General features: G+C 37.6%; 1 protein-coding gene across 6 annotated transcripts in view; it reads left to right on the plus strand.

The window, feature by feature from the left end:
- Positions 1-4,185: 4,185 nt before the first annotated feature.
- Positions 4,186-15,569, plus strand: part of MYOM1 (myomesin 1) — an 84,163-nt gene continuing 72,779 nt past the window's right edge. For 3 of the 6 annotated variants that reach the window (XM_062570179.1, XM_062570180.1, XM_062570182.1), the window contains exons 1-2: positions 4,187-4,302; positions 7,819-8,310. In XM_062570179.1, coding sequence (XP_062426163.1) covers positions 7,880-8,310 — 431 coding nt within the window. In that variant the 5' untranslated portion in view covers positions 4,187-4,302; positions 7,819-7,879. Of the gene's footprint in view, positions 4,303-7,818; positions 8,311-15,569 lie in introns of all 6 variants that reach the window. The other 3 variants (XM_062570183.1, XM_062570184.1, XM_062570181.1) reach the window with 2 other exon arrangements.

Consider the following 15,569-nt stretch of genomic DNA (forward strand, 5'->3'; position numbering starts at 1 on the left):
TTCTTTGTAATGAAGTCGTGCAGTTTAAAGATGAATGCAAGAGACAGCAAAGTCACTATTTAAGATAGTGACAAAAAAGTTGCTGAATGATAAATGAAGTGACAAGTATGTAAATAATCTGGCCAAACTACATACTTCATGTTTTAGAGTATTTTAATTGGTTCTAAAACCAATATAACTAAATAGCAGGAGCTATTTTCAGGAGCAGGAGCAAATACTTTTATCAGTCATGTCCTCTAGGTTTGAGTTATCTTAATTTGAAACATCTCTTTGGTTCTTTTTGTCCTTCAGCAGTCATCTGTCAAGATACTTTGAACAATCTTTCAAAAACTCTTAATAATTCTTCAGAAATGGCTGATCTATGAACATCTATTGCTGCTGCTCTACTGGGATAGAAAACTGTAAGACAACTCAAGTAAATCAAGTTGTTTGCTTCTTGGTTAGGGAATAAAGACATACTTATTACCTAAAATATTAGTAAGCTGATATTCCAGGGTGATTCAGAAATGTCTCTAGTGAGGTATTGATAAATTCTGTATGTCATCACAATTGCAAAGAAATTCCCCCCTATATAGCTGAAATGTATATATCCAACAGTAATGACAACTGAGGAGCTGTCTGGTGCCAGTCTGTGCAGTGCAATGATATATCTTCAGCATCTGGGATTTTGGCTGTGCCTAACTGAACCTATACAAAGATAAAATAGGACTGTTTCCTGATGGCTTTCCATTTCATGTTGTCATTTGTGTCTGTGTAATGTAGATGTAAATTGAGATATACGGAAGCAATTTTTAAGCCTGTCTTGTCCTGATTTCCTGCAGGTATATACATCACAAGCAAGGCAAGAGGGAATCAAGTCCCAGGACTGCATCTCTCAGGTCAGAGTCTGTTATTTTTTCTTGAGAACGGTACTTGGAGATTTTTAGTTATGTCTCCCTGAGCAGTGATGCATCTTGAGTATTTTTGGACAAACTTGCCATGACAGTATGTGCATACAACACAAGAATTTTAAAAGATACAAAAAGCTAGCTACAGTTATCCCAAATTTTTAGGCAGAATAGCCTCAGACTTCTGTCTGAAAAAAACATAATGTAAATACATCTGTTCATTGGTTCTGTGAGCCTCATTACTATACTTCCCTTCATTATGGGGCCATGATACAATAAGTCACCAGTTCCAAAGCAGCAGCTGGCTTACAGACACATAGTAGGTCAAAGAATAACATAGTATTTTGTGCAAGAATTCCTCCATTCTCCTGCTGGCAAATACTTCTGAAAAATGAAAAACCAATCTATGCACCAATGGTCAATAACTTGCAAGACTTCTAGTAAAATTTTGCTTTAAAACAAATTTTGAAGAAAGAATTACCAAAGTATTGGAGAAAAATAGAAATTTGAATGGAATGTGCACAATAAGAATAAATCACATAACCATTCAAGAGCAGGAGAAATAGAAATAAGAACAGATCAAATAACTATCTTTTTTATTAACATGATAAATAATTTTCTAAACAACAGAAATGCAACTGATTTAATCCATCTGGATTTGATGTTATGCCACCTGGAAAACTTCTAGCTAAGATGGAGGATTTGTACCAGAAGTGTAAGGCAGACAAGCAAATGACTAGAAGAGCATTCCTCCCCTAGAGAGGGGAGGAATCAGGTGGAAAGATTTTACTAGGAAAGGAATAGTTTTGGGGCCGAGTTATTTAATATTTTTGCTGGTAACCTTAGTAGAAAAATAGGAAGGTGCTAATGTAATTTGCTAATTACATAATATTGAGATGCATCCACCATGCAAAGAAAGATTAGAATATGACATAGGAAGAGATAGACGGTGAGACGGGGAATAATAAAGAGATAAAATTTAGTAGTGCAAAGTGTAAGGTCATAAAATGTAAGATGTCATAAGATTTCCTCAGCTGGAAATGACAGAAGAGAAAAAAGACCTGAAGACATTAATCAGTCAGGATGATAGTGAGTCACTATATGTATATGTGAAAAAAGCAAAAGCAATTCTGAAAGCTATCATTTGGGATTCTTCCAGTGGAGACAGAGATGTGTCACAGTACAAGAGTAACACTCTCTAATGAAATTTCCTCTGGAGTACTGTGTATGGCTCAGGTCATCTGTAGGGTAATAGAAAGATGAATTCAAACAGGAACAGGCACAAAGAAGGATTAGTAAATGAACAACAAAATGAGAAGCCTAATTTATGAAAAGGAGAAAAGGAGCTATTTATTTAGCTCAGCAAAACAAAAAGATGAGGGAGCATTCTTGCTCTCAAAATATATTCAGGATAATAAGCATCAGGAAGGGAAAATAGACAAACAAATAGGCAATGGTGGCACAAGGTTAGATAGTTCTAACTGATCAGGAATACATTTAGGTTTGAAATGAGGCATTTCCTAGCAATCAAAGGTGTGAAGCAGCAGTGATGAGGAGGAAAAAAATCTTTATTTTTCAGGTGAGTTTTGCAAAATTTTTGAAGTAATGATTTTTCATCCCTGTTCATCATGGCAGACAGCAAGGAGAGCAGACTGGTCTCCTATATGAGCATTGGCAGTGGGGAATCTGGAACTGGAGATGAGGCAGTAACTGCAATGTCGATTCAGCACTGATAGTGAAAAACTCACATGGATGTTGGTTCATTTCACACCTAATTTATTTTCCCCTACTTCTACACACTAAAATAAAATCTAAGGAATATCTTTCATGTTTAACAGTTGTTTTCATCTTGGAATAAAGCAAGCAAAGAGAGGCCTAGAATCACAGGCTGGCCCAGGGAAAGAAAAGGTTATACTAAGGTTACAGCTTTTCAATTGCAGGTTTGGCCAATGCATATGGCTGTCCAATTTTTTACTGACCATATCTTTGTGCCAGGGAGCAAGGACCAAAAGCCTGTATGGTTGATCTAAGCTAGCAGTTGCCAGTGCAGGAGATGAGGAGCCATGTGAACTTACTCCATGGTGCAGCATGAGGCAGGAAGTAGCAGCTGCCCAGGGAACAAGTAGCTAGTGACAGGTTCCTGAAGTGTCGGGGCAAAGAGATTTTAGGTGGAATTAAGGAAGCTGAGGTGAAGAAAAGGATACTAGCTAGACACTATACAGAAGGGACTCCTAATCATGGATCTAATCCAGACCTTCCACTGCCACTTCCACTCAAAAGGTGGAAAAATTGAGGAAAAATCCTCAGATGAGGATGATGATCTGGAAAGTTTTCAGCTGTGTTGCATGGTGGGTGGAAAACAACCAAGAACTGAGAATTAGGATTAACACCTCTCTCAATGCAAATATGCAAAAAAGTGGACTAATCATTTGTATTGAATATTAAATGTACAGAAGAAAATATATTTTTACAATAAAGTCATAGTGCATTCCACATGTTAAAGACTGTTTGCAAGTGACAGAAATTATTCTACTGTAATATTCAGCAATAAGGATCATACATTTCTGTGTCAAACTGCTGTGGCTGAAATGAAAGAAGAAGAAAAATCCGCTTAAGTAAGTATCCCTGCTGTGGCAGAGATAATACTGTTTAGAGTTTAGAAAAGATTTTTGACTCTTAGGGCTGCATTGTTTGTATTTACTTAAATGCCTCATGAGGTCATCTGCTTAATTTAGTATTTTATCTTAAATAAGATGATAAAAATGTAACACTGTCAATGAAATAAGGTACATTTTTATTTAACAGTAACACTGTATGGCTTTGTAGAGTTTTGCTGCAAACTGCTTCTCTATGTTGCTTGTCATTTAGCTGAAATAAGTACATGCTACATGCACCATGGCTTGGCATAATGAGATAAGAATCCATAAAAAACTCATAATCTTGCACCGTGGCAAGGTCAAAGTAGAGATGGATCTTTCCTACTTCTGGTTCATGACGCATTACATTTTCTTTTTTCTCTCCTAAATCTGACATAACTGAGAAAAAATCCTATCAATAATTATGGATTAGAATGCAGATTTTATACTGAATGCAATAAAGATACTTAAACGGGAGAACTGAGTTTGAAGCTGTTGTCATCATGTGTTTGCACAGAGACAGCACAGGGTGTCTTTATCTGTCTCTGTCTCTCTCCCTCTTCGATGCTATATTTAACAGCTTCCTGGCCATAAAAGGTCTGGACAGGGGCTCTGGCATTCCACTGACTACAAGCATTATTTTTATTCTGGACCTTAAAGTCTAGTCCAGTCCTTAGCCCTGGTCCTGACTACCTCTTTGCTGGATTGGCCTTTGCTGTGTTTTTCTGTTTTTCGTCCACTTCAGAACTATCCCGCTTGTTATTGTTCGTTTGGTCCTGGTAAGTGTTCCTTTACAACAGAAGAATGTCCGTGTTTGGCTATTTTTATTTTGAATCTGTAGTGCCAAATTGATAATAGCTCCCAGTAATCTTCTCAACTCAGCAGTTGCTTGAGGGAGTTGTGGAACTGAATTGAAGAAATCTGAAGGTTGAGACAAAGCAAAATAGTGCATGAGTTCACTTACTGTCAACTCAGCTATCCTTGCAGATTGTTACAATACTCTCAAATGAAGCCTGAGCTACTGAGATATAGGAGGATTCGGTTGTATTAGTTCTTTGGCTTAGGGAACGTGTAAATGGGGTGTCTTGTGATTTGTAAAGCAAATGAAATGGTATTGACTGAACTGAAGGAAATCTTACTTTTTTTCTGCTTATAAGCTTTTCTGTTTTTTTTCTATTTTCTATCTCACTATTTTCACTAACAGATTGATTAGATTTTTAAAGAATTACACGGACTGCAAAACAGTGCAAGAGATAATGCCCATAAAATCACGTCCTATAACATGTATTTACAGCCTACAAACAAGTACAGAACTGTCTGCCTGCTTAGTTGTCATTTTGAAAATTCAGTCCAATAGCTGGTAACAATGGCTCCGAAAAATGAACTTGCAAGTAGTTAAGGCCACTAACATTTTTAAGCCAGGCTCTGCAAATATGAAAACCTACACAGATCTCAAGAGGGAGTGCTACCTTTATATTAAGCGGGCTGACTAGTGGACAACACAGCAAGTAGGTACAGATAGTATGAATTTATATAAAACTTGATGGGAGCCAATTCCATAATCAGACAGTACTTTGAATGGGAGCAAAATCCTTTGAAGGTTCAGAGTTTCTTGTCATTTCCAAAAATGTATACCTATGTCTGATCAGACTAGTGTAGCTGATCCTGACCAGTGTACTATGCTAGATGTCTCAGAGGAAATACGAAACACTCATAGTGTAATAAAATATCTATGAAAAGAGTTTCCTCTGGTATCACATGAGTAACAGTTGGCCTTTGATTTGAACCAGGGCAGTTGGCTTCATGTTCAGCTCATACTTTAATGTCTTAGCTCTTACTTATATAAATGCATAATCCTTTTGTGAACCCTACTTGTAGTTTTTTGGAGCAATAGTGAGGTGCAGAGCTTTTGTGGTTGGAAGAAAAAGATTACCTTTATACATTTTAAATATATTGACTTTAAATCCACTGATTCTTCTTTGCCCTTGTAATATATAAATAGAAATGCCTCATTTAACTTATCTTTAATATACAATACATGCAGTGCTTTCTACTTTTGGATCAGTTTCCTTACTTTGAAGACTTAAGTTGTGGAAATTCCTGAGCCACAGAGACTGTATGGCTGTTAGCAATGTAGCTGTTAGTATCCATGATGAATTTACCCCCTCTTGCAAAAAAAAGCTGGTGAAGATGAAGAGAAGCAATTGTAGTGCTTTACAAAAAGAAAATAGAATGTGCTAGTGTTCTTTTCCTTTCTGTGTGTAGAACAAGTCATTTGTAGGATTTAATTTTGCTCAGCAGGCATCACACTGGCTTACAGTCCTTAAACCTAACTCTGTGGAGCTGGTAGAGAAAGTGATGAAGAAAAATGGAGAAAAGTTATAAACATAGGAAATTAAGAGGAACTGCATACTACTGGAAGCCAACAAAGTGAAACAAAAAAATACACAAAATATAGATAGATGTTAGAAAAAAGGATTCTTTACAGACTCATTGAGTTTGCTAGACTTATGTGCAAAAGTGCGATCAGGAGAAATAAGGGAATTAAAGTGAAGCATTAGTTTTCATCACAGAGAACAATGGACTAACGCTTTCTCCTGTTCCTCATCCTTCTTCAGGTAAAGATAGAGTAAATAGATAAACTGGTCTGCTTGAATTCATAGATCTGCTATGGTCAGGATATCAGCAACTTCTTTTATATACTTAAGGACTTCTGAATACTTTCTCCATTTATTGTTAACTTTCTGCAAACTGAGAGATCAGCTCTATTATCAGTCAAAAAGCAGTTCATGGAGCTTGAGTGAGTCCTGAAATTTATGAAAGTCAAAACTTTTTTTTTATATATATATATATAATTTATCTTAGTCTGCAGGAGTACTGATTAATCATCAAAGAAAATAGACTGAAATTGTTTGAATTTCTACCAGAACCAACTATTAAAGTTGAAATCTTAGCAGCATAAAGACTAGGGACAAAATTCTTAATTTCCATGAAATGCAAATTATACGCTAGCTCTTTAAATGTGTTTTATATCACAATATCAGATAAGCAGTTTCATTAGCATGAATAAAAACAGATGTAGAACAAGTTCCATATTGTTGTGACTGATGCAAAAAAACAGCAACAGCACCTCTCTCTATTGTTTTTGGATCTTCTCTATACTTTCCTAAAAGTTCCTTTACTGTAGCTCATTTCTGTTCATAGTCATGTGGCCTCTTCACTGAAAGTCCTATCCATCTTGTAAGCCTAATCACCAATAGGAGAAAGAAATGTTATTATGTTATTATTATAAATGGAATTAGCATAGACAAATTTTCATGTCAGAGAGGAAGATACTGGCTTTAACAACAACAGCAAAACAAAAGAATAACAAAATAAAGATTGGATTGCCAGTTAAGAAGCCAAAGGGGAATCCTTCCTGCATTTTGAAAGGAGAACTACCTCTCATCCAATCAAATTTCCTAATATGAGACACTGCAAGATAATCTATTGATGACTGTGCAAAGTAAAACCCAAATGGGGATACCACCTGGAGGAAGCTTCTTGAAGATTTTGAACATGCATTTCTAGGTTAAAAAGAGGATTGTTCGGACTGATAAACTTGATAGTACTTTAATCAGTGCATACAGACTGTATTCCTGATTGAACTGTAAAAGTATGCTAAACCCTTTTAAATGAATGTCTATCATCAAATAGAAAATAATAATATGTTTACCCAAAAAGTGACATCCTTCTCAATCCTACTGCTTTTAAGTCACTCTTAAAATATTAAACTGAATATTAAAAGATATCTGAAAATTGAATTGCTAAAATGATTGAAATGTTTGTATATTTTGATCTCGGCTTATGAAGTAGTGAATGTACCTTGTTAAAATCTATCATGATTTATTTTATCATTTATTACTTTATTCTCTCTCTTTTCACTTAACAAAAATATTTTCATTATCTCTGAATAAGCTGAATACATAAAATTTCATTAGTTGGCGGTAATGACTGCAGAAGTTGAGCGCATAAAACTTCAGTAGTTTGCAATAACTGGGAGACCACAGTAAACTACAAATAAGCAGACACAGTAGTGTGAGGTTTTCTGCTCCTGACAAATGCTATATGAGCTTCTTGAAACTTAAATAGCAATCTACCTTAAAGTCCAAGAAGCACCATAACCTTGTATTTGTTGTATTTGACTTTTAAAGGTTTATTTTTTATTAGCTTTTGTTAAGTTTTGCATTATATGTATGCTAACTCAGAAATCTCTTTGACTTCAGTCTTCATCTGTTTGATCTGTTCTCTTTCAGACACTATCCTGTTATTTTTATATTCAGAAAAGCGCAGTAAAAGCTAAATTATAAGACACTCATGATGTCTTTACCTTTCTATCAAAGACACCATGAGCATTATGACCGTGCATACCGCCACAAAGCACTGCAGTCCACTGTAAGCCAGTACCAAAAGGAAGCAAAAAGCAAATCTGCTGTCTATGCTCAAGGATCTACGGCTTACAGTAGAGGCTCTGCTGCCTATCGCCATGCATCTGCAGCAGACTACAGCCTTGAGTCTTCAGCAGCGTATAGTCATGACTCTTCAGCCCATGCCCTTGAGTCGGCAGCCTACAGCTATGGATCTACAGCCTATGACCATCTCTCTACCGCACAGAGCAAACGATCTGCTGCCTACAGTCTTGACTCTGAATCTCTCAGTAAGAGCTCAGCTGCCTATAGTCATGGATCTGAATCAGTCAATAAGCTGGCTGCAGCCTATAGACTGGGAGCTGAAGCCTACAGTCTTGGGTAAGTAAATCTGTCTTTGAAACAATATTCCAGAACAGTTTGCCCATGATCTCCCATTGAAATCAATGGCAAAACACTCCTCTACCAAGCAGAAATAAGCTCTGTAACTTGGTGTTAATATGTTTTTCAGACTTAGTGTTTTCATTTGGTTCTGGGACTAGGAAGAGCTCTGGTTAGCTCAGCTTGTTGGAGCATGTCTATGCTCCAAACCAATTAGGCATGAACCAAATATCATCTGAAGTTGTTTAGCCATATCAGCACATCTCAAGCTAATAAGCAGTGCTGAGATGGCTTTCATTTTGGAATTGTCTCTTATCTGGTCAGGTTGGAACAGTAGAAGAAATTAGGACTGATGACACAAGTTTAAGCTGACATGTCCATATAATGTTAAACAATTTTTCTTTGGCATAATGGTTTCCTCAAGAAATTGAGTTTTTTTTCTCTGTAAATTGATTGAGGAATACTATTTTCAAAGCAAGAATACTGTGAAGTGTTCTTGCACTAGAAGAATAGCTATGCTGTTTTCATTTAAACAAGATGATGAAATATTGCTTGAACAGTTACATCTGTATACACTGATATATTAGATATCATAGCTTCCTATTACTTTTATGAATCTCAAAGATTTATAGAAATTAGGGTAGCATTAAAGTAAGATTAGAGTAGTTGTTAGCAATAGAGGAAACAATCAGCAAATTATAGCCAAAACCATCTGCTCTCTGATATATTAATATAAAATTTAGAGTATTATCAGCAGAATCAATCAAGCCTTTTCCACCAGAAAATGTGTATTTTGGAAACTAAAGATCCTTGAAGGATAAAGATGTAATTTTGGCCAAAATCACTGAGAAAAAGACTACCTGTGCCACAGCAAGCAATGCTTCATGTTTACAGCCTTCATTTAGCTTCCATGAAGTTCAGGACCAAGTCTCTATCTGTGAGCATCTGTTCAAGAATTTGAACCTCTGAGCTCAGATGAATGACTTCACTACTTGTCTATCTTCAGCTGGATAGTATTCAGTCTTTGCTGTTGAACTTATCTCACTTGTGTAGATAATTAACGACTGAGTAGAATAGCAAGTGAGGCTCATCCTATAATCTGCTGATGCAGGGACACCAGCTGGAGATGGTGGGACTGAGTGTTAGGTTTCTAAAGAGCGCCCACGAAGAGAAGGTATCCCAAATTGCTGCTGTGCTCTGGTGATGCAACCATGCATCCATCACTAGCCCTAACTCTCACTCTTCTTGTAGAAAATTCTGAACATTCCTGTAAGAAATTGAAACATTTCTTGAAATTGAAACTTTTCTTGAAATTGAAAAAAATGATTGTGAAGATAATTGCTTTTAAGACTGAGTTACAAACAGTTCAGTGACTCTTGTTGTCAGATAAGTTTCTTCTGAAACACCTATCTTCTCACCAAAAACTCTAACCTCAGCAAAGTAATATCAAAGGAAATCAAATTGCTTAGTGCACTGAAGTTGTACTGGGAGAGAACATACAACATTTCTAAGTTTTCTGAAGGGTTTTTTTGAGATAATAGCTTTTATTTTAAAGTAGCATTTTGTGCTACTTTCTAATCTCACAGTAGTAGAAGAGTTGCCAACAGATCTCACATACTGTTCTGGCAGTCGCAGGTAAGAATATCTCAGCAATAACTTCTTATTTTCTGTGAGCTTGTCCTTGTGCTGGAGATGAGGGAAATTCAATGCTGCTGTGGAAGTACTCAGGAGAGTAGATCTACTAGATGTAAATCTCTTTTGCACAAAACATAACTAGTACATGGGAGAATATGGTTCTGAATGATAAACTAAGTATTCGGTTTAAGTTTATGGTTAATTTGTCCTCTTCAGTTTATATTTACTTGGTTTTTAAAGGATCTGCTTAGTGCCGATGTTGGTACATTTTGCAAGAGGTAGAAGTAGAATAAATACTGTATTGCTAATTATGGTGTAAATGCAAAGTTATTCTTTCAGGCTCATACTATCTTCCCACACCCAAAACACTTCAAGATACAATATGGTGATGAAAAGCCTTACAAAAACAAATTTATTTCTGGCAAATCAAAGACTTTCTTATTTCATCTTTATGAAAGGAATAGTATTTAAAAAAATTAAATAATTTCTTCAAACACTTTCAATCTTCAAAAAGTAGAAAGAATCCTGAATCAAAATGCTGTATATAAATGAGCTAGATCTCTGAAACCTGAATGTATACATGAATCCAAATCCACATAATTTTTCAGATAATCTTGATTATTGCACAATAGTGGATTTTAAATCCAAATCTACATTTGTGTATAATGAATATAGAATTGTGGATAGTCTGTTAAGTCCCATGTGAAAAATACACTATTCAACAAGTCACTTGTTTTTATAATCTAATGTAGCTTCTATTAGACTTCACTGTCCTTAGAGAATTTAAGTCTCATCCTTTTCTCTCACCTTACAGAAAAGAATGTTCATATATGGACAGGGTTGATATTCAGTTAGAGTGATGTAAGGAATTTATCCTGGGAGAACTAGGCAATCTGCAAGATCTTGTTCTGATCTTGATGCTCTGAGAGTGGAGCCTCACCTGAGCAGAAAATTTACTTGGCACGTTCAGAGAATTGACAGCTTGAAGGGGCTGGAGCTTGCTTTATCATGAGCACAGAAAAGGCTTATTTGGAAATGGGCTGTCCTTTTCCCCATTTCAAGTCTACTTGTCAGACCATGACTGCTCAAAGAAGTAAAATGAAATGAATGAAAGCTGGCAAAATCAAGAGCAAGTATGGAGGATTTCAGCTTTCGCGATTACAGTTTGCCAAAGCTGTAAAAGCCTGGCTCATAAAGGAAAGAAAATCTTATCAGGTAAAGTTTGCTGCTTTACATCTAGCCCTCAGTACCAGCTCACAGGACAATCTCCAGCCATAGCTGCTCGTTTTGCCTCTGCTGAGACATGTGAAGTTAGGGTTGCTGCCCCCACTAAGCAACACACAGTGTTTAGGGGAGGAGTAGCAGCTCTCTCGCAGAAACAGCGGTTGAGGTGCCTCGTCCTCTGGCCTGGCCATCTCCGGCAGCTGTGAGTGCAGGCACATTGGCTTCTCGGTATGGTGCTGCCCCAGCGATGCCCCTTGCTTTTCTGTCTCCCGTTCCTGCGGCAGAGTCAGGCCCAGTTCTGCCTTCTTGCGATGGCATTGTTCAATTTTCCATACTCTTCCGAGAAGCTTTGAGGCAGGTCTGCCAGATCTGCTTATAACGCTACTGGCCTGTCAAATGGGAGTGCTAGAAACCCACTTCCCTCTTCCCTTGAAAGTTCAGGAACTGAAGCCTGTGCTCAAACTTTCATTGCTTTTCCATGTGGTTGAGAGCAGCTGCTAATCGCATCTAAAGCTAATTGTGTCACAGACTGCTTATCTGCCAGCAAGTTGCTTAGAGAGAAAATGCAGGTTATTGATGTAATTCAGGCATTTATGTTTATCTGTAGACCAGGGAAAAAGGCAAACAAGACAAGGACATGATTCAGGCAAACTAAGCAGAGGTGTCTTATTAACCTCGAATTAATCAGACTGCCAGATAGTAAGAGTGAATGCTGTTCCAAGTAAAATATTGCCGCTAGGATCAGGATGGGGCTGAATAAAAAATACACTTTAAGGCTGTAAGAAACATGAGAAGGGAAATGCATGATCTTGAGATCCCTATTGGCACTGCTCGTCCTTTGGTTTACTATGGGTGTGGATTTAAAAGAAACAGGAAAAGCAAATGTCCCACAGAAGCATGGAAATTGTTTTAATGAGCCCTACTCCATAGAAGTAATTACCCTATAAAAATTTTGTTGTTGATTGATAGAAGCTGTGTTAGGGAACAGTGTGATTGTTGCTAGCAATATTGCCTGGGCCTGTGACAAATCTGTCAGCATCTTGAATGTAGTTACAGGAGAGCGCTCCTCATCTTTAGAAGCTGGCTTTAAAGAGCTCTCTTGTGAAAGTACTTTTTCTTTTTTTCTCTATGCTTGGTTTGCCGATGCACTCTCTCCTCTTTCAAGTGTCTAAGTTCAGGTGTTGCAAATTAGACAAGAAGCAGCTGGAAACAGAGCTGGAAAATGCATCTTAGCTAATGGAGCACCTCCGGCAGGCACAGCTGGGACTACCATTGTGTGCACCAAATTCATTCCTTTCTGTTGCCAGAATAAAGTGTGAAAAAATAACAAAAGCTTGCTAAGGACAGGATATGTGATCTTCCAGATGTGTAAATGAGCTTCCAGATGCCTTCTTGTATTGGAGCTGAATAACTAAGGATTAGGACACTGTGGTCTGTTCGTAGAGCACCTTTCTACATCAGCTGCGTGTAGGCTTCCTTTGTGCAGGGTGGGAAGCCTGCCCCTTCAGGCAGAGAAACTAGGGCACTGCCAACAGACTAAGGAGATTTATTTCCGAGAATATGACATCAAAGCAAAATCTTTGCTTGGGAGATTCAGAGGCCCTGCATGATGATGTTACATTTAAGTCCCCTATTGGACTGGAGGAGAAATCTTGATTTATCGTATCAATGTGTATAAGTACCTGAAGGGAGGGTGTCAAGGGGATAGGGCTAAACTCTTTTCAGTTGTCCCATGCGAAAGGACAAGAGGCAATGTGCAAAAACTGAACCACAGGAAGTTCCACCTGAATTTCTTCACTGTGAGAGTGGCAGAGCACTGGACCAGGTTGCCCAGAGAGGTTGTGGAGTCTCCTTCTCTGGAGATAATTCAAAGCCTGCCTGGATGCAACCCTGTCTAACATGCTGTAGGTGACCCTGCTTGAGGAGAGGGCTGGACTAGATGATCTCCAGAGGTCCCTTCCAATCTTACCAGTTCTGTGATTCTGTGAAAAGTTAATAGTAATGTAACGGCTGTCTGTATTTTACATCTCTATGGGACGATATCTATTCCTGTAGATAGTCATCCCACTCCCATTTCACTTCATAAATTCAATAACAATTGGGAGATTAAGAAAATGCTGACATTGTATTTTAACATGCTGAAAACCACCAAGAAATGAGAATGCTGAGCGTGGGTCACCAACCTTGATAAGGCAGTACAGATAGTATCCGACCTGGAAAAAACATACATACGCTAGCTGGGCAGATCAAATGAGGCTGAAAGCTGTTAAAAGGTCATGGTACCATTCCTCCCTGTGAAATTGGAGAGCACTAATAGCTGCTCCGCTCTCCTCTGGGGAGATTCTGTTCCACATATCAGGTAAAAGGTTGGAACATTTTAAAATAAAGGGCAAGATTTTAGAATCTGGTTCAAGAAAGTAGAGTCCTTCTTTAGGCGACCTAAATAATGACTGAAGGCAGGATTTGGGTTTCATATTGCACAGGAAGAAGTAGGAATGACAGACAATGAACATAGGAAAATAAACCTCGTGGTAAAAGTAATGGCCAATTTGCTTTCGTATGCAACAGCTCAGCCCATTTGAATATGCATTCATACTAGCCTCCATAAAGGTCACCCTGCGTGGAAGCAACTGATATGAGGATTTGGAAAGGAGAAACATTTTCAACCACTTCAAATGTATTTGGTCTAGCTCTGCGTTTATGCAGCACAATTTTGAAAAGAATTCTGGAGTTACTCTGCATAGTTCTCTGAAAAAACCTGCTGGATGCTCTGATGTGATCACAAAGCAGTTAGAAATTTAGTAAAAGATGTGAAAGAAAGTGAAAATAAAACAAAGAATACCCTGTCAGTGCATTAATCTAAGGTATGCTCGTAGCTGCAATACTGGGCGCAACTCCGATCATCTCAGCCAAAAAGGACAATCTGAAACTAGAAAGGATCAGAGACCAGCCAGGAGGGTTGCTCGAGGCCTGGAATACCTTCCTTTTAGAGAGGCTAAGATACTAGGACCTTGGAAGGGAAGCAAATTTGTAGATGTAGTGAAAAATGTGCAAGAAGGTGAATAGGAAACAATTTACTGTTTTTTGCACACAGCAGCAGGTGAGCATAAAAGAAATTATGACGTAGCAGATTTAAAATAAGTTCAAAAGAAAGTACCCTCTTCATAAATAAATAAACTGTAAGCTCACTACTAGAGCATATTGTGACCATTCAAAAAAATGAGTAGGTCCAATAGTGGCTATTAAATATGTGATCAGGATGAAGCCTGTAGCTCAGGTTGTCCCTAGGCCCTTGCTTGAAACTAGAAGGATTTATCAAGGGAAATATTTTTTTCTTCACACGCCCTCTTTTTACTTGTTCTTGCCCATTGCTGCAAAAGGAAACTGGTCTAAAAGCACCCTTGGACTTACCTAATATAACTGTTCTCATGATGGTCTTGCTTAGTTTGGTCACATTTTGGAAAGAGGTAAACTGGTCATTGAGTAACCAGGTCACTGGTTATTGAGGTAAACTGGTCAGGCTGTCTGAGAACAACAGATTGTTATGGGATCCACATGGATCCATTATTTGATTCACAGTCACCATCTGTATTCCTGTTAGCTGGGTGCTCTCTCTTACATAACGCTGGAAAGTATTGGGAATATTCCTTGTTCTTAGAAGAGAGCACAAAAACTCTTACTGTAGCTGCCCCTTCAAGAGAAAGAAAAAGAGAGAAAAAGGTGTATAGAAAGGTACTTTTCTGGTCCTGGGCACATACACAATGGCTGATCGTTGTGTTAGCCAAAAGATGCAATAACATGAAGGATCCAGGAATACAGAAAATAATTAGAGCTTTCTAGGTGGTTGCATCAAAATGTGAAAGTCTCGATTCTATTTCTGTTTCAGAGGCTCCATTGAGGTGGAGATCCATGGCATTAAACTGAAGAATTTGTGTGACTTTTCAATAATGCAAGCTATGGAAGGAATAAAAAGAAAAAAAAAAAAAAAGAGAGAGAGAGATTCAGGTTCAAATATTTGGAGTGTTTAATAAAAAATGGAGACTGGAACAATTTATTTTCTCCTTTTCAAATAATTTTAGAGTTAAAGCTCTCTTAAAGAGAAAACATGTAGAAAAGATAGCAACAAAAGGCTGAGGGTGAAAGAATCTGCTATATAGACTCTCTATTAATTCCCTAAATGGCTGTATAATCTGGAAAGCTGAAAAACTAGGTGCTAGTCAAGAAAGTAATATTCAATATTGATTTGTCATCCAAGTTCTGCTTTAGGAATGAAGAGTAGGCTTGGATTTAATAGTACTGAAAACAGCTGAACTGAGATTTTTACCATTTCCATTTAGCATTTCCATGAAAATAGAAATTTCTTAACATTTAGACTGAGATCCAAATGATGATGTGATTCT

Source organism: Rhea pennata, chromosome 2 (genome assembly GCF_028389875.1).
Source record: "Rhea pennata isolate bPtePen1 chromosome 2, bPtePen1.pri, whole genome shotgun sequence".
NCBI classification, from domain to species: Eukaryota; Metazoa; Chordata; class Aves; order Rheiformes; family Rheidae; genus Rhea; species Rhea pennata.